The sequence below is a fragment of the Marmota flaviventris genome, chromosome 17 (assembly GCF_047511675.1).
Source record: "Marmota flaviventris isolate mMarFla1 chromosome 17, mMarFla1.hap1, whole genome shotgun sequence".
Classification (NCBI taxonomy): Eukaryota; Metazoa; Chordata; class Mammalia; order Rodentia; family Sciuridae; genus Marmota; species Marmota flaviventris.
In genome coordinates this window covers 24,061,965-24,081,983 of record NC_092514.1, presented here as the reverse complement: position 1 = coordinate 24,081,983, position 20,019 = coordinate 24,061,965, and the positions used below count along the sequence as shown (strand labels likewise).

The 20,019-nt window shown below is 44.9% G+C and overlaps 1 protein-coding gene across 2 annotated transcripts in view; it reads right to left on the bottom strand.

Annotated features, from left to right (window-relative positions):
* Pik3r5 (phosphoinositide-3-kinase regulatory subunit 5) overlaps positions 1–20,019 on the bottom strand; it is a 73,162-nt gene that overhangs the window by 21,598 nt on the left and 31,545 nt on the right. For both annotated transcript variants that reach the window (XM_027946802.2, XM_027946801.2), the window contains exons 2-5: positions 5,187–5,302; positions 3,209–3,309; positions 2,283–2,351; positions 1,373–1,511 (exon numbers count right to left, since the gene is read on the bottom strand). In XM_027946802.2, coding sequence (XP_027802603.1) covers positions 1,373–1,511; positions 2,283–2,351; positions 3,209–3,309; positions 5,187–5,289 — 412 coding nt within the window. In that variant the 5' untranslated portion in view covers positions 5,290–5,302. The remainder of the gene's footprint in view (positions 1–1,372; positions 1,512–2,282; positions 2,352–3,208; positions 3,310–5,186; positions 5,303–20,019) is intronic.

The following is a 20,019-nucleotide window of genomic DNA, read 5'->3' as shown; positions in this document are numbered from 1 at the left end:
CCCCAGCCCTCATTTTTATTCTCTTTAAAAAGAATATGTTATATATATATATATATATATATATATATATATATATATATATATATATCATGGTAACTGCACAAATAAATGCTATTTCTTTCAAATAGACTCAATTTGTTAAATTTTAAAAAGATCTGGTTGGTATTTTGATTAGAATTGCATTTATTTTTCTAACACTTGCTTTTATTAAAATATTGATTCAATCCAGCAATATGTCTCTTCAATTATTTATCTTCAGTATAGTTTGTTTTCTCTATGTAGCTTACTCATATTTTTATTTCTTTCATGTTTTTAATTGCTATTATGCTTTTCTATCTATTACATATCCTTATCTATTGATACCAATATATGGGAAAGCACTTAAGCTACTTGTTTTCTAGTTCTGACAATATTCATTCTGGTGATTCTCTTGTTTGAACTCTAAATCATTAAAATGTTATCTTCTCTTGATGAGGAAATATCTTTATTTCTGTCTCTTTTTTGCATAGGCAAAATAACTATAAGCAAAAAGAGAGGCAACTGAGTTTAAAGGAAGTGCCTCTGGTAGTTAACCTTGGGCTGTTGCCATATTTAAAATACTTCCATGGAAATAGTTTCCATATATTGAGAGGTTTTGAATATCTGGACTGCATGTTGAATTCTATCAAATGTTTCAGAGACATCTGTTAAGATGTTATGTGACTCTGTTCCTTGGAATATCACTGTGATGATTTATAATATAGGGCTACCATATCGTATTTGATTATGTTTTCTCTTGCTCTATCACAGTTTTCTTAGACTTCATTTGTATGTCTATAATAGTATTTTCGAGTTCTGAAGAATCCATACTTTTCAGACTCCACATGTAAAAACCTGGACAGTACCAAATCCTCATCCACACTTGCGTAGTGACCATCAGCCTGTCCTTTCCCATCACCAACCATCCTCCCCTGATAACTGTTAACCCACACTGTTAACCCACATATGCCAATTTGCTCCTGGGGCAAAGAGAACAAGTCAGGATCTCTAGTCAATATTCTGGGGGCTTCTCTGGCTGACCTGAGCAAACCTGGAGATCCCTTTGCTACCTGGAGCAGAGGCACAGGTGAAGTGCTGGGGTCTTCTTGTCCTGAACACTTGCTCCAGCTTCCCCTAAAGATTTCTCCTCGGGTTTCCTTCCACACTTACTGCTTTAGCTTGTGCAGGCAGACTCAGGCACCTGATGTTGTGTTTACCATGAAGGTTTTGACCAGGGCATGGGCAGAGGTGAGCTAAAGGTTAAAAGGTGAGAAGGGTCGTAACCAAAGAACATTTCAGAAGAGCTAGAAGCTTCCTGACCACCCAAGCCCTGTTCCTTGTGCTCAACACTCACCTGGGGCCTTGAGTTCAGCATCGATGAAGGTAAGCAGTTCCTGGCAGATGCTGCAGTAAGGAACAGGCCAGGTCAGGAACCGGTGGTAGGTCCGGGCTGCCTTCAGAAGGAGATCTGAGTCTGGTGGGAAGTGTGGTGTCTAGGACAGAGAAGGGGCAACAAGAGAGATACAGGTGAGAAAAAAACTCACTGATATTCCAGGAAAGCTTCTTCTCCCTTTCTGGAATGTTCTACAAAGGATGATCATTTCCTGGGAGCAGTGTGTGGCAGAATAAGATTAGGAAGAACAAGAAATGAGTTTCAGGGAGTGAGTCACAGATGGGCAAGATGGCACCTAGGGCCTGGTTTTGACCAAACAGACACAGTTTACCCAAACTTGAGAGAGCCTCTCTGCAAAGTTGTCACCTCAAGATCATTCTGCCCTGTGCATTGTTGCCACTTATTTTGGAGAAGGATCTTCCATCCTGTAGTTAAACATCCTCACTACAGGCAAGTGTTTATGCTTTGGGTAGAATGTATCCATGTACACGGTCATTTCGGTCACCAGTCTGGTGAATATGAGAGATGATCACACTGGGTGAAAGTGACCACTGGGGTCAAAATTGAGGTGGACACAAAATCTCTCCATGGAATCTCTCTTGTGGTTGATGAATACACTGTCACAGCAGTTCCTCTATGGAAGCCCAGAGATGCCAGGTACAATGGCAGCCACGAGGAATTACCAGAGGCCCCTCAAGATGGTAGCTCTCAAGACATCAGAGGGTCAAAAACTATCTCAAGATAAAAACCTAGAGTTTCCTCTCTCTGTTGATCCTCAGAGGAGTGAGGACTGTATCCCTGACAGAAGTTACTGGTAATTCTCCTCCCCTCTCCCCTCCTCCCTCTCCTGCTTGGGCCCATGTGAACTTACACAGAGGACAGTGGAATAGAAGAGTAGAGCCAGTGGGGTGAGGAGGTCATAGGTACCCTTCTCTTGGACCTGTGGAGAGGATGGAGAGGTCAAATGCAGCATTCTCATGGCCCATTCTGGAACTCAGAGGGGTTGGAGGCACAGAAAACTCTCCCAACTCTCTCTTCTGTGCTGGATGAAATTTAGACTTTTCCTTCTCTTTACTCTGGATAGATGATGCATCTGCCACAACTCCTATTCAATCCCTTCTACCAAACTCTCCCCTGTTCCTACAGGAGTGTTGGTCCTCTTTATTTAGGTTTATAAGTCAAGCACTTCAGAGGCAGTTTAGTGCTTACGCTGGCTTGCTTGGGATCACAGTATAAAAAGCACCAGGTAATGGTAATGCCAGAATGGTAACCTTAGATGTCTTGATAAACGAAGACTTTCTTTTTATAGAGGGAGCCAACTGAAGAAAAATCACGTTTTCCAAACTCAATCATTCATTAAAAAAAAAAAACTTAAAAAAAGAGAATTCTTTATAAAAGAGCCAGAATCCTCCTTTGGGATTCACAGATGTTCTGGAAGTCTAGTCCAGCTCAGCCCTGCATGCATTCCTTGGTTATAAAATCCATGACTGTCCACCTCAGTTTCCCTTCCCAATTGGTCTTCTCTTTCTTCTCTTCTATGCCTTTGTTCTTATGGGCTCTTTTCAGAAAAGGGATTGGGTTAAGCTTCCTCCCTCCTTTCTAGTCTATTGCTAGACTTACAAGCAATGTCAGCCCCAAGAGGCTTCAGCCCAGGTCTCTGGATTTCCTATTCACACTAGTGAGAACATACCCCTTTCCAGATACCCTCAATGCATCAGCATCCAGACATAAGATTTCTCAATTCTACCGCGCCAAACCCAGAGCTCTGCCTTTGAGGGTGCTAGGGGACACCCTCACCTCTCGGGTTTTCTGCAGGATCTGCTCCAGGAGGATGAGGAAGTGGCCCGGGTCCCTGCTGACCAGCTCCTGTAGGCTCCAGCAATTCAGACACAGCCCCGCTAGAAAGGGAGTAAAAAGAGGCAAGTGATCAGCTCAGGTCTCTTCTAGCCACCCTCACTCAGGAGCTATAGAGAGGGGGGATCTATACTGGGACATTCTTCTCTTGGGGATGGCACTGGAACATTCCTTTCTAAAGTGAGACAGCCTTAGCGAGCACGCTGAACCAATGTGCTCCCCTACCCCATCGAGACATGATGACCCATTTCCTATTCCTGCACAAGAGGCTCAAGAGCACAGATTGGAGACATGGGCTGGGATCCCCTTAGAGGCCAATGGACTTGAGGTCACTCTGCCCCTGCACCTCTGGGGAGCACTGGTGCTCCATCTCCTCTGCTTTCCTGCAATGTGTGCTGGTGCCGATGAGACCCAAGGAAGTTAGATCAGAACTAAGAAACTGTAGAATAAATAGAGGAGCCACAGCCAGCTCCACCCTAAGACCCAAGAAGGTATCTGTGACAATCATGGAGTTTCCCTGAACTGGCTGGTAATGGAACCCAGGAAGGGGAAGCTAAATTCATTTATAGCTCAAAAGCTATAATGAGCACTTTGTTGCTATAACTTCCTCAGACTTTCTTAGTTTGGTTGTCTCTGTTTCCCTGAAGTCAACAAGGGTAAACCCCTAAAAATTAAAAGGTGTGGTCACAGGAATCAAGGGAGGTTATATGTCAGGGGTTGGGGAAAAGGAGATTAGGAAGGGTGGATGTGTATTGACAGTACATTTCATGGAATTTAAACTCCATGTCTCCTTATGTGCATGGACTCCTTCCAAAGGCCAGGAGATCCTAAACACAGGTTTTTGTAGAACTTGCCAAAGTCAGATCTCTTAATATTCTTTGATTTAACAATGTACCTCAACTCTGCAAGCTTAGGCCTCATCAAAACTTGGGTAGTAGGCAAGAAGGGAAATTTTTATTTTATTGACCACCTACTATGTGTCAACATGATGCTATTTTGCCTTTGCATATATTATCTCCTTTGAATGTCCCATTTTACAGACAAGATAAGTGGAGTCCTGAAAGGATAGGTAGCTTGCACAAGGATGTACAGCCACTTAAAGACAGTTTTAATGCAGATCTGTCTAATTCTGAAGGCCAGAGATAGCTCCATGGAGGTGACATTTGAGTTGAGACCTACATGAGAAGGAGCCAGCTATGCACAGTCTGAGGGAAGTCCAGGCAGCAGGTACAAAGGTCCTGAAGTGGGAAGAAACCAGGTATGTTTAAGAACCAGCAGGCATCTATCTCATAGAGTAGGTAGAGAGGCAAACAGACATGAAATGTGAAAAAGTCTTCACTAGAATAAGGAATTCTTACAACTAGGCACCAACCGCAGAGATACACGTGCCCCAGCCTGCAGATTCCCCAGTTCTCAGTCCTGGGAAGCAGGGAGCATAGAGGCCCTTGATCCTTGAAGCTCTGCTGAGTTTCTCCCTCGTTCTGCAGGCTGGAGGAGGGTAGGGTGTGGAAGGAACTAGAAACAAGTGAGCAGGAGAATCTGGGGGAGAACTGCCTGTGAATTCCTGGCTGCTCTTTTGGAATCAGCAGCTGGGGTGTTTCTAAGCGATTCCAAACCTGTGCTTCTAGCACATGCTGAGGAAGCGAGATAGCACCTGAGTAGGATGTGGAAGCGTCAAGGGAGAAAGGAGACAGAGCTGCATGCTGTGGCTCCTGCCCAGGTGAAGTCTAGGGATTTGCTCAAGTCACACAGGATCTGAACAGAATCTGAGGCAACTCAGTGGGAGAGCGCTGGCCCAGCCCAGATGAGGCTCTGAGTGTGAACCAGAATCTGCCAGCTCCCATGCTTGGCCCAGGGCCCAACACCGCCTCTGAGGCCCCCTTGGGTCCTCAGAACACCTCCCCAGCTCCCTCAGCCCTACCTGACCAGGAAGTGGTGCTGCGGCCCAGGCTGAGTCCATGCAGGCAACGCTCCAGGGCATGCTGGATGCGGTCCTCCGTGCACGTCGTGGCCCCTGGCTGCATCCTGAGTCATTGCCTGTGTGGGGAAACAGATGCCAGGTCAGCCTGTTGAGCTCCCCTCTCAGAGAATACAAGTCTGGTCCCTGAGTCCAGCAGGGCAGCACCCGGCCCAGGAGGGCAACAGTTACTCCAAGTCCAGTGTGATCAGCCCACTGTAGCTCGGGTACTGTGGGCACAGCTCTAGAGGCCTTAGTGCGGCCTCCAGGGCAGAAACAGTGCCATCAAAACTTGGGTAGTAGGCAAGAAGGGAAATTTTTATTTTATTGACCACCTACTATGTGCCAATACGATGCTACTTTGCCTTTGCATATATTATCTCCTTTGAATGTCCCAAGCTCCTTTCAGAAATGTGAGTCCAGTTATCATCATTCCCATTTTAACAGACAAGGTAAGTGGAGTCCTGAAAGGATCAGCCACATCTGAGCAGGAAAAGCAGCCACCCTGTGGCTGAGCAACACAGAGGCATAGGAAGTGAAGGGCCAAGTGCCCAGGGAATGCCTATACCATGGCCAAACCCTAAAGGTAGGGGGTGCAGACCCTAGGGCAGGAGGATCTCAACAAGAAAATCCAAATCATTTGAGGGATATTTCCTGAATTTCTAGGCCTGAATCCTCCCAGTCCTTCAGGGATGGGGGTCATAGGATCTCCTTCCAAATGTGGGGTATCAGGGCGGGGAGTGTCCTCATACAAATCCCCATTCCCATCCTGCCAACCTCTGCACGGGTCACGGGCACCTGGGTCCTCTCTGCTCTCACCCTGTGTTTAGACATTTTTTTTCTTTCCTTTCTCTGAGGCTTCGCGATGTCACCAGCTATCCAATGTCCTTGCCTAGTCACCTTCCCTATTCTCCTGGGAATGCTCTGGTGAAGGCAACGGAGGAGGGGACTTCAGGGGCTTTAGTATGTATAGGGAACGCAGGGCCCCCAGCAGGGTCAGCCCAGCGTCTTGGATTCCGGTGAGGGTTCCCCGAATCCCTCAGAGGACATGACATGCATTTTGACACCGTGATTAATTCGGGCTCTGGTATCCGACAGGCCTGGACTCCAATCTGGACTCTGATGTTGGCTGGTCGTGAGATTTGGGGCAAATTCTTTAACGTTTCCCAAACCCCAGTTTGCTTATCTATCAGATGGGGATGATGATGATGATGGTGCCAATCTCTCAGGGCTGTTGGAAAACTAAATGTCACAGTGGATGTCATAGGCTCCCACTGCATCAGGCTCTCATGCTATATATAGTTCTTTGCAGGAGTTGTCCCCGTGCCTGGGAATTTCATTGCATTCAGCTCTTTTGGGTGGATTTTGTCACTGGCCGGTCAGGCCATTTCGTGGGAAAGCAGAGGAAGTGGCAGGCCCGTTCTGTGGATCTGGGGACTGACCAGGAAACCAGAAGAGGAAGTTTAGAGCCCAGAGCTGAGCCATGCAAATGACATGCAAAGAGATGCGAGCTCCTAATTCAGGTCTCGTTGCAGGACCGCAGCATTCCGATCATGGAGTCACCACGTAGGCAAATATTTCTACTTCTCTCGCCTGGTGGGAACCACATGCCCAGGAAACAAAGAAGCCCTATTGTGAGGTGTCGAGCATCACTTCCTTGATGTCCCCAGGGGGCTACGCATTATGAAATGTGGATGGTACAGTGATGGACACAGACAGCCATTCTGTCATTGATTTCTTGACCAACTACTATGTGCCAGGGATACAGCAGTGAATAGAGAGGCATAGACATCCTGTTTTGACACAGACATTCACAGTTAAACAAAGAAAGAGGAGACCCCATAGCACAGTGAAACAGGCTCTGAAGAAAAGATATTTCTGGAAGGAGGCCAGATGAGAAGGCCACTACTGGTTCTTGTGGGTCTCAGAAGAGGGACACGTTTGCTTCTGGGGAAAATGAGATGAAGAGTATTCCAGAAAGAAGAAATAGCATATGTCAAGATCTGGGTGCAGGGATCAGCGTGCCAAGGACCTAGACCCAGGAGCAAAGAGGCTGGGGTGCTGGGCTGGCCTCCGACACAGGCTGAACTTCCAGGTCTCTGAAATTCCAGGTCCCTAAACTTCCAGGTCCTACACCTCTGCTGACAGCCAGAGTGGGAAGGGGTTCCTTCAAGGCCAAGGTATCAGCTGGACTTCTGTCTTCCCAAATTGTGGCTGAGGTGCCACTCCAAGGACATAGGTGCTACCTGCCCAACATTCCAAAGTCCTCAGAGGCACAGTGGACTGTGGAGATGGGGGCTGTAATCACCCTAGTGGGCTTGAAGGGGGGTGTTAGTCCAGAATCAACAAAGAGACACCTGCATCCTGTCCTTATGAGATTAGGAAGATTAAAAACAGGGTTGTCCGCCACCTTGGAAGACCCTCCTTTATCCCCCCAGAGCCAAGAGCCAGGGAGTGGGGGCTTTAAGAGAATCCCTTACACAGATTGGGCTGCCCGCCACGTGAGGGCATGGCTCTTCAGATCAATACCTACTTAGCAAATTTGCTCACCAGCTGCTATGCTACCTGGAGAATGGGCAACTTGTATATCCACTGTAGGGCAAGTCAAAGATGTGAATTCCTCATCATGGTGCAGGAGTGAGTACCAGGAAAAAAAAAAAAAGGTGTGTTTGAACAGTCAGAGGCTGAAGCTGGATCCCCTTTGTGGGGTGCTGGTGGGGCGAAAGGAACAGGTGAGCAATTAGTAGCACAGAGAAGTTAAACAACTTGCTTGAGGTCACACAACCAGGAGGTGGACAAAGCCAAGACCCAAACCCAGGGAGTCTGGGTTCTTCCAGTACATGGTAACGCTGTATTGCAACCATCACAGTCCACGATCCCTCAGCACAGTCAGATACAGTTATTAGAAAAACAAAAGCAATTCCCAAATTGTCCCAAGACAGCCTCAGGCCCTTTTGCACCCCAACTCAATGACCATGAGTTTGCTTTAAGAGGTTTAGAATCGCAGGATGCAGTGGCGCACACCTGTAATCCCAGCTACCCTGGAGGCTGGGGTAGGAGGATCACAAGTTCAAGGCCAGCCTCAGCAATTTTAGCAAGGCCCTAAGCAATTTAGTGAGACCCTGTCTCAAAATAAAAACTAAAAATAAAAAGGACTGGGAATAGAGCTCAGGGGTCAAGTGCCAATGGGTTCCATCACCAGTATCCCCCCTCCCCCCTCCAAAAAAGAAAAAGAGGTTTAAAATCTGCCAGGCATGGTGGCACAAGCCTGTAATCTCAACTACACAGGAGGCTGAAGCAGGAGGATGGCAAGTTCAAGGCCAGCCTGTGCAAGTTAGCAATACCCATCTCAAAATAGAAAGGGCTACAGAGTAGCTCAGTGGCAGAGCATCCCTGGGTTCAAGCCTCAGTAAAATAAAATAAAATAAATAAATAAAATGCAGACTCTCAGTTGCTGGGATCAGGAAACCCACTGTGTCTGTCTACACCAGCTGCTGGGCTCAGCTCCTGAGAGAGACCCAGAGCTCACAAGTGTGATCCAGAGAGCAAACACCCAGCAGACCGTGGTGGCATGAAGGGGCAGTAATGACCTTGGTGGCATGAAGGGGCAGTAATGACCTTGGTGGCATGAAGGGCCCTGGTGTCTTTATCCTGGAGCATGGGGCTGAACTGTGTGAGCTGGGTGTCAAGTCATCCTTCACTCAGCCCCTCACGTGATGGACATGCCACGAGGCAGGCATGAGTCACCTGTGTGTCCGACATTGTCATGATGCAAATTCGAGACACAAATGACGCTACTTCTGCCACACCCCTGTCCTTAAGGGCGCCAGAACACACTGTCCTGGGGCTGCTGCTAGCACCAGTCCTAGAGGACAACAGCTACCCGCCCCCCAGGGCCCTCTCTGACACTTGCTGGCCCAGCCTCCTTCCTGTCCCACGTAATGGGGAAAAAATCAAGGCCTCCTCCGTAGAAGAGCTGGATACCCTCAGGACCCTGGGCAAAAAGTTCCTGAAGTGCCAGCCTCCCTGGCGTCTTGGGGCCATCAGAGCTTGACCAAAGCGCTCAGGGTCAGGACTTGCTGGGGCTCTGAGCTTGGGGAGCCAGAGGGAGGCGGGAAAGGGAGCCCAGTTGAGGGACCTCTCGGCTGAGCTGTGGCCTGGCCCTTGGCACACTCATTTCCTCCTGGTGAGTCAGTCGGTCATCACTCATTCCTTGTGACCGGTCCCCTCTGGCTTTGGGGAGGAAGTGACAAGGGAGGACAGGCGATGGGATCCCCTCTCTTCAGGATGAAGCCTCTTTTCAAAAGTTTTGACAAGCAAGGCCTGGCCTGGCCCTGGCAGCCCACTCCCACCCCCACCCACCTCTTTTAAGAGGAGCCCCCCTCCCCTATTGTGAAATTCCAGCTGCTGCCGGGAATGGCCCCCACCACCACCTCCAGGGGCAGTGTTGAAACATGTAACAACGGGGCCTGCCCCACCTTCAAGTTCCTCTTCTGCGCCAGCCCAGAGGACTCGGAGTCCTCCTTACTGGGAACCCTGAATAGGGCAGATAGACTTGGCATTGGGGGTGGGTTTGCGGGGTCCCAGGGGACACAGGGGAGGCAGCTCTGCTTCTCCCGCCCCTTCACGTGTTGACACAACTCCACGAGGTAGGCCCAAGGCTGGTCAGAGGGGTGGGCACTGGGTCTACTTCCTGTGGTAGCCCCCAAGAGGCAAAGAGGAGGGCTTCTCTTTTGGGGGGGTTGTGTCTTCTCAAAGTGCTAAAGAGGAGAGATTGGACCGTCGACATCTCATAGGGAAGGAGGAATTTCTGGCTAACACCTCCCACTGCTTTCTTGGTGTTCTGGAACATTCCAGGTTCATGTTTTACAGCTCTGGTCCCACAGGGAGTAGGGGACCAAAATGGATATATCCATATATAAAAAAAAAAATTAATGGGGGCTGGGGATGTGGCTCAAGCGGTAGCGCGCTCGCCTGGCATGTGTGCGGCCCAGGTTTGATCCTCAGCACCACATTACAAACAAAGATGTTGTGTCTGCCGAAAACTAAAAAATAAATATTAAAAATTCTCTCTCTCTCTCTTTTAAAAAAAAATTAATGGTATTATGAATGAGGTATGTAATCAATCACATTGAAAGAGATAGGGAAGAAAATGACTAACCTAAGTAACCTCAATGTGGTTAGGGTTTGGATATGCGGTGACCCCCAAAGCACCTGCTCATGCAGGAATATGCAGAGGGAAAAAATGATTAGATTATGAGAGCTAAAACCTAATAGGTCCTAGTTTGAAAGGACACCTACAGGAGGCAGGGGGGTCCTAGCTGGAGGAGTGGGGGGATCACTGGGGACATACCCTTAAGGGGTGCATCTTCCTCTGGCCCCTTTCTCTTCTCTTCCCTGTCTCTTCTCCCTTACTTCCATGAGGGGAGCAGCTTCCTTCCCTCACATCCATCCCCCATTGTGTTCTACCTCACCCTGGGCCCAGAGCTATGGAGTCAGCCATCTGTGGACTGGACCTCTGAGCCTCATGAGCCAAAATAAACCTCCTCTTCCTCTAAGTTGTTCTCGTCATTATTTTGGTCCCAGCAGCACAAAAACTGACTAAATCAGGTTTACCTATGTTGACTGAGTGAAGACAAAAAGAACTACAGACAAGTATTTATTTCCTGACAGTCAAAGCTATACGCCTGGGTATTCTCAAAGAAGTGCTACTCCTGTCCGTGTCCCCTGCTTTCCCGGGCTACCTGCCTCCTATCGTTACAAAATCTCTTTAGTCTCTGCTGTGTCCTTGCTGTGTTGGAAGTGAGAATCATTTCTACTCGGGTCGCAGAGAAGACTCCATCTCAAGCAGAGAAGTCGTGTGTTAGAGAGTGATCGGAAGGGGTGCACGAGGAGCGACCCCGCACTGAAGTGGGTGGTATTGCTTGGGCTGCATGTCTTGGCGCATTTGTGTCTGTCTCCATGTTGGTGTCACTTAAAAGGACAGGGAAGGCGAAAAGTGTGCCTGAGATCTGCAAGAGCTCGGGGTAAAGCACAAGTTAATATATGGGAAATTGTTAGAATAATGTGTGGCACGTAGTAAGCATTCAATAAATTTGATAAATATTAACATGATCAGGGAATTTTCTTAACATACATATTTCTGCTGCCAGCTCCAGGTGTCTTTTGGATTGGGTTAAGAAGTAAAATACTCCTTGGATGATTCTAGTACACAGGTTAGACCTGCAAGGTAATATTTTCTGTTTGCTATAATTTAGATGCTCTTGTGAGTATGTACACCTGTGCATGTGTGTGGTGCTTGGGATTGAACACAGGGCCTGGCACATGCTGATCAAGTACTTCATCACATGTTATATCCTCAGGCCCTATAGTTTGGAATCTTGACCATTCCCCAAAGGCCCATGTACCAAAGGCTTGTCCCCCCAGCTTGTGGTGCTATTGGGAGGTTGTAGAACACAGGTGTGTCTGTGTGCATGTAAAATAGTGTCAGTCAGTGTGCTGTTACTGTGATAAAATGCCTGAGATAAACTATTTATAAGCAAGAAAGGTTTGTTTTGGCTCACAGTTCTGGAGGTTTCAATCTATGATTGAATGGGTTATTGCTTTTGGGTCTGTGGCAAGGCAGTTCATCATGGAGAGAATACATGATACTGTCCACCTCATGGCAATCAGAAAGCAAAGAGAGGGTCCCAATATCTCCTTCAAACACAGTCTCTCAACGACCTAACTTCCTCCCACTCGACTCTACTTCCTAAGGTTTCCACAAAAAATTATAAAAACTAAAGATGTGCTGGGAAAAAGGTCTCCACTTACAATAGTATCAAGAGGAGTAAAATTCAAAAATAAACTTTAAAAATATGCAAGATTTTTATGAAGAAAACTTTTGAGAGACACAAAAGAAAGCAAAAGCAATTGGAAATGCATATCCTGTCATCACATAGGAAGATCTAATATCATAGAGAATTAGTTCAAAAAGAGTAAAGATTAAAACATAAAAACCTAAAACCATAAAGCTCTTGGATACAGGAGAGAACTTTGTCACATTGGATTTGTCAATGATGTTGTGGATACAATAGCAAAAGCACATGCAGAAAAGAAAAAATGGACAAATTGGACATCAGAATCTGAAACTCTGTGCTTTAAAGATTTTAATCAACAGAGTGAAAAGGCAAGCTACAGACTGGAACAAAACATTTGCAAATCATTTATCTGATAAACATCCATAATATACAAAGAACTTCTGCAACTCAACAACAAAATCAAAGACAAAAAAACCCCAAACTTGATTCCAAAATGGGCAAAGTACTTAGATATTTCTCCAGAGAAGACATACAAGTGGCCAATATGCCCATGAAAAGATGCTTTTCATCACTAGTCATCAAGGAGACACAAATCAAAATAATAATGAGTTACTGTCTTACACCCACTAAAATGGCTATTATTAAAACACAGCAAGTAAAGTGTCAGGATGTGGAGATATTGGAACTCTTGTGCCCTGCTATTGGCACTTTGAAATAGTGTAGCAGGTATAGAAAACAGTAGTTCCTTAAAAAAAATAAAAAATAGAATCAGTATATTACCCAGCAATTCCATTTCTGGATATATACCCTCAAAGAACTGAACAGGTAGTTATACTTCTCTGTTCATAGAAGCATTCTTTACGATAGACAAAATATAAACAACCCAAGTTTGCATCCAAGCTGAGTGATCAACAAAATGTGGTATATACCTATAATGCAATGTTGTTCAGCCTTTAAAAGGAAAAAGAAATTCTGACATGTGCTAACACATGGATGAACCTTAAGCAATTTATGCTAAATTAAATAAGCCAGTCAAATAGACAAATGTCAGATTCCATTTATATGAGCTCCCTAGAGTTGCCAAATTCATAGAGACATCAAGTAGACCGGTGGATGCCAGGGGCTGAGGGGAAGAGAAAATAGGGAGGTTTTTTTTAGTGGGCACAGGGTTTTAATTTTGCATGATGAAGAGTTTTGGACAGTGGGTTGCACTATAATGTGAATGTAGTTTACTTAACAGTGCACTTAAAAGTAGTTCAGGGGCTGGGGATATAGCTCAGTTGGTAGAGTGCTTGCCTCACATGCACTAAGGCCCTAGGTTCAATCCCCAGCACCACCAAAAACAAAAACAAAAGGTGGTTCAGATAGTAAATTCTATAGTATGTTTATTATAATAAGGTTTTAAAAGAGTAAAAAAAGTAATTAATTGGTATATTTGTGATATTACATAAAGTGTCAATTCTCTATAGGAAGGAAGGCAAGAAGGCAGGAAGGAAGGAAGGCTATTTCTTTTTCTTCTTTCTTTCTTTATTTTTTAGTTGTACACAATACCTTTATTTTGCTTATTTATTTTTATGTGGTGCTGAGGATCGAACCCAGGGCCTCCCCCGTGCTAGGCAAGCGCTCTACCGCTGAGCCACAACCCCAGCCCCCAGGCTGGCTCTTTCTGAGTGGCTCTTCTATGTCAGGTACTATGCTGGGCATTTTCACTTGATTACCCAGTTTAATTATCATAATCACCCTGTGGCATAATCATAGTTGTCCCCTATTCCTACTGTTGAAGGAAGGTACATTACTAACTTGCCCAAGTTCCTGTGGTCCTAATTCCTATGGCCTAAGCTGGAAGAGCATCTAAAGATGGCCTGACTCTCAAAGTCCATCGCCTTTCCTACACGCTGTTTATAGGAAATCATTTCTGTCCTTCTCTAGACACTCAAAGGGCTGACTCTGCTGTTTCGTCTGTGTGCTACAATTTGAGGCTTTCAGGGAAGATGTCTTGCACAAAAATGGCCTGAATTTCCATTGCTAGTGATTCATTCTCCATGGGTTTGCGCTGCTCACTTCCCCTGTCCTGGCTTGCTTTTTTAAGATATAAGATTCTCGGAGAGACATTCAGTCACCAAATGAATCTATTACAGCAGGAACAATGAACAGTCACTGGTCAATGGGTGGGCTCCAGGACCAGGAGGGGGAGGAGATGTCAACAGGTGGGTGGTGATGGTGTGGGCTCTGTGAGTTCTAGGGTTGTTCTGAATGAGTGACATCATGTGGTTCAAGCCCTGAGCACTGCATGTGGTCCCAGGTCAGTGCTATGTGTGTTAGTGTGTTTCTTCTTTCCCTCCTGTGGCCACAGCCCATTATTCTTGGCCTTGACCACAACTTTGGTCTCCCTGGGCCTTCCTGGGCCCTTCATTGGAAAAGAAGGAGAGTTGAGAAAAGTGGGCAAAGGCTTGTCCCTGCTCCCTCGTGGGTCTCCCTTTCTGCACCCCCTCCTCTTCATCCCCTCCCTCCCCACACCCCAGAGCACTGTGACTTCCAGATACTTCACCATCAGAATAACTTTGGGTCTAATCCACTATCTCTTCCCTCAGACAGCTTTTCTCCGACTTAGAGTGATCAATCATTCCCTCATTCATCTGACAGCAATAATTTCTCTCCAACTTTGGCAAATCCATCTTCTTTAGTCTCTCTTCTTTAAACTCTTGCCCAATTATATTAGAAAAAATCTCCCACCTTCTTCTCCATTCCATTCATGAATAGGGCTTATTAGTGTAAGCAAAACCACCCTAACAAGAAAAGAAACCATCCAGACTCGTGAACAAAACTGAAATCAGATACTCCTCATGATACCAGGCCAGGTGTGGTTTTTACAACTTTTTAATGAAGCAGACACTGATTTCAAGAGTCCCAGTCAGCCCGGTCTAGAGCTTTCCGAAACTCTTAAGGAAGTTCATTTACTATGACATTAGGGCATCAAGCACAGATGCCACCTCTCCCAGATTCTCTCTAAATATGTTCTATATGTGGGGAGAGAAGAAAAATAAACATTTGTGTTGATATGAAAAAGATACACAGGTGCACATAATCCAAATTGAAAACCAACACTGGGAGCCAAGTGTGGTGGCACCTGCCTGCAATCCCAGCAACTCAGAAGGCTGAGGCAGGAGGATCGCAAGTTCCAGGCCAGCCTCAGAACCGGTCACAAAATTAAAAAATAAATAAAGGCTGGGGATGTAGCTCAGTGACCTTGGGCTCAATTCCCAAAGTATCCTCAAAATAATAAAATAAAGAAAATAATAATAATAATAAAGGAAGAAAGAAAAAGAAAACTAACATTGACAGGCCAGAATCAAAGAGCAACATTATGTCTGAATCAGGTGGAAATGGACTGAGGAAGACCCAGGCTTCCATTCAGGACAGACTCTATAGAAGTTGGGTGGAGTCTGCATCCGGACTGGCTAAAGTTTGGCCCCCAAGTGGGCGTCTACACTTATTGAATACTTGATCTGCTTTTGTTCTTCTTTAGTAAAGACTGATGGGTTCTACCTGCTGAGATGAAAAACTCTGGGGAAAGGACAATTTGGGAGGTGAAAACATTAGTTCTGTTTCATCTATGCTGCACCCCTCTGACCCCAGTGGGGATGTCAGGGCCACAGCTCTCCATTTGGGGGTTCCTAGGATATGGTGGTCAGTGAGATGATGAGTCAGCCCCAGGGCATGCCATGTTCAGAGGTGGCACATGGAGAATCAACAAAAGGGCACGGAGAAGATGAGGCTTGTGAAACAGGAGGAGAGTGTGAGGTCACAAAGCAAGAATGATTCAAAGAGGGAGTGTGGGGTGTCCATGCAAGATCTCCAACACCGGGCAGAGAATTGGCCACTGGATCAGGTGACATGTGGACCAGAGGACCCAATGGCATAGGCTGAGGGCGATTGCAAGGGGCAATTCCTTTGGGAGATTTGCTTGAACAGGGGTTCGGGGGGGGTCGGGCTTTATGAGTTGCCCCAGTATCTTCTGTTAAAGTTATTTTTGTTTTTCTTAACCTTGTTCAAGTTCATTTTTGGCAATCATGACCAAAAGAACTGTAAGATGTATCCAATTCTTTTTTACATCTTAAAAAATAAAATTTAAAAAACTACCCTGTGTAGTTACATGGCAAAGTATCAGCAGCAATGATCTCCAAGAGGCAACATTCTATATGATTTTTTTCTATAAATATTTTTACAATAATACACATTTTATAGCTTATTTTTTAATTACACATGTATTATGTTAAGTATAGAAAAATTAGAAAATGATTCTGGGAAATTGGACTAGGTATACTTTTCCCTATTCTTCCTTTATAGTACAACTACAAACCCTGGACATTGTATATAAAAACAGACCCAAGAGGCTCTGAGAGGTAGAGAAAGTGGACCAGGTAGGGACCTTGGGAATAAGGAAGGATCTCTTTTTACCTCATATATTCCAACTTGGAGGGGAAAAGCTAGCAACCTGGACAAACCAATGGATACAGAGAGAAAAATCTGACTCCCTGTAGCTAAAGAATGAGGAAGGGGGCAGCAGAACAAGAGAGAGAACTTTCGAACAATCACTGCTGTGTTCCAGCCAAATTCCACAGAGAAGACTGTGGTGTCAGTAAAAGGTCCAGAGGAAAACTAGACTTCCACTCCGCCAGCCTGTGATGAGGCTCCCCAAGTTCCCGTTGTGGGCAACTGCCTAAGAGCCAAGTAGGGGTCAAGCCTTTTGTCCCCACTGGTGGTAATGTGCCCTCTCCCACCCTATGGTGTCAATAGACACCAGACGTGGACTTTCAGTGAGAAGCCTGGAATTCCACCCCCCTACCCCAGACAGTAGTTGCCCTTCCCCGGTGAGCTGGTATCATCAGATGAAGCCTGATGGACAGTCAGGACTTTCACTACTGCCCAGACATAATGAGATCACCCCCTCTCACCACAACCATGGTTGTATTGGAACAGTAATGGCACACTCCTAACCCTTCTAGCTGGAGAGGTATCAGTGGGGACCTAACAGGAAGTTGAAACTCCCACTCCACCCATTCATAATGAGGATCCCGCCCCAATGTCAGTGGAAATTGAACATGGAACTGGAACTTGTACCCCCACCTGGCAGTAATGAGGCAATACCCTCCACTTCCCCTGTCTAAGAAGCATTAGAGGAAACCAGGTAAAGAAAGCGTAAGGTTTAAGTAAGATTCAGATCCTCATAATTCTCACAATACCCCAAATGCCCATGTTCCCATTAAAAATAACATGTCCCATCAAGAACAAGGATGCTCTCAGTCTGAATGAAGACAGTCTATAGATGCCGACACCCAGATGACAGATGTTAAAATTTTTAAAGCAGCTGTCCATCAAAAAAAAAAAACTTCAAGGAGCAATTATAAAACTCTCTGAGCACAAAGGAAAAAACAAGAAAATCTCAGACAAGAAGGAAATTATACAACTGAGACATAAAATAACTGAAGTAAAAATGTAATGGAGGTCAAGAGCAGAAGGTAGAGGGCAGAGGGGAAAAAATCAATGAACTTGAATGTTCTCTAATCTGAACAATAGAGAAAATAGACTAAATAAAACAGAGCTTTAGGTACCTGTAGGACTATGACAGAAAAGGTCTAATAGTCACGTCATTGGAGTTCTAGTAGGAAAAGAGAAAGAGGGCAAGACTGGAAATGTACTCAAAGAAATAATTGGTGAAAACCTGGTAAATCTGGCAAAATACATACACCGACAGATGCAAGAAGCTGTGTGAACTACAAATAAAAATGCAGGTGAAACACTCACCAAGACATCTTAGATATACTTAGGAAAGTTAAAGGCAAAGAAAAAAAACTGAGAAAGCAGCAAGAGAGAGACGACACCATACATAGAAAAGAAACCCTCTGAACACAAGTGGGATTTTCATCAGAAATCACAAAGATTAAAAGGAAGTAGAATAACATTATAACATTTTTCAAGCGTTGAAAGAAAGAAAAAAAAAAAGCCTGTTAACCCTGAAGCCCAGAACCAGCAAAAATATCCTTTGGGAATGAAAGAGAAATCAAGACATTTCCAGATAAAGGAGATCTAAGATAATGTGTTATCTGCACACCTACCCTAAAAGAACAGCTAAAGGAGATTATCTAAACAGAATTGGGATGATCTTAGAAAAAAGAAATCTTGGCACATAAGGAAGAATACAGGTAGGTCAAAAATCTAGATAAAATCAAAATGAATTTTTAAAAGTTCAGGTAATACATAGGCAGAAAAAGAAAACAGAAACAAACAGGAACTAAAAACCTAGAAAGCCAGTAATCAAATAGCGGACTTGAGTCCCGGCCTATCGATAATGACGCATGTCAAAGGGTTGGAGATATTAATTAAATGACAGAGATTGGTAGTGAATGACGAAACATGAGCCAGCCTTTTGCTGACAAGAAAATCACTTCAAATGTCATGATACAGGTGAGTTGGAAGCAAAAGGAAGGGAAAATGGATCCTGCAAACACTCTTCAAAATAAAGCAGGCATGACTATGTTGCAAATGCAGTAGACTTCAGAGTAAAGAAAACTACCAGAAACAGAGACGGACACTATAGAGTAAAACAAAAGGGTCAATTCCCCAAAGACAGAGCCATCTCAAATGCATTCACACCACCCACAGCAGCAAAATATGTAAAGGAAAAACTGACCATACAGTCGGCCACAGGGTGCACACTTGTAACTCCAGCTACTCAGAAGGCTGAGGGAGGAGGATCAGGAGTTCAAAACAGCCTGGGCAACTTAGCAGGACCCTGTCTCAAAGTGAAATCTTTAAAAAGGGGGAAAGGGACTAGGAATGTAGCTCAGTGATAAAGTATTTGCCTAGCATGTGTGAGGCCCTGGATTCCATCCTTAGTACCACAATAAAAGGAAAGGAAGGGGAGGGGGGTGGACCTGAGAGTATGAAAAGGAGAAATAAACAAATCCTTGATTTATATTTGGAGACGTCAACAATCCTCTGTCAACAATGATTAGAAGAACTATAAAGAAAATGAACATTGATGCAACTCTCCACCCAACAACAGCGGAGTACACATTCTTTCCAAGTGCACCAAGATAGACCATCTCCTGGGCCTTAAAATGGTAAGATAATTGAAATCATTCAGAGTGCACATGCAATCCAATTAGAAATCAATAACAGAAAGATAGAAAAGTTTCCAAGTATTTGGAAACTAAACACACATGTAAATAATCCATGGGTCTTAGAGGAAATCTCCAGGGAAACCCAAAAATTCATTGAAGGAATGACAATACAATGTATTAAAATTTGTGGGATACAGCAGTTACACTCCTGGGAATTAACACAGAAAAATCAAAACTTATGTCCACACAAAAACCACACAAATTGGAAACCATCCAGATGTCTTTCAATGGGTGACAGATTCAACAAACAATGACAAAATTATAGAAACGGAGAGGATATTGGTTGCCATGGATTAAGGAGATGGTAAGGGCAAAAGGGAAGTGGGTGTGGCTATAAAAGGGCAATATGAGGGATCCTCATTGTGACAGAAATTCTGTATCTGCCTATATCAAGGTCAAGGTTAATATCTTGTGATGTATGACAGCTTGTCAAGACGCTACCGTTGAAGTAAATGGGGTAACGAGTACATGAGACCTCTACTCTTTCTTACAGCTACATATGAAACTGTGACTCTCTCAAAATTTTTAAAATCTGGGCTGGGGATGTGGCTCAAGCGGTAGCGCGCTCACCTGGCATGCATGCAGCCTGGGTTCGATCCTCAGCACCACATACAAATAAAGATGTTGTGTCTGCTGAAAACTAAAAAATAAATATTAAAAAATTCTCTCTCTCTCTTTAAAAAAAATTTAAAATATAATTAAAAACAAAAATTAGGACTGGGGGTGTCTCTCAGTGGTAGAGAACTTGCCCACTTGCCTGTAATTACAGGCACACACCAGTCATCCCAGTGGCTCAGGAGGCTGAGGCAGGAG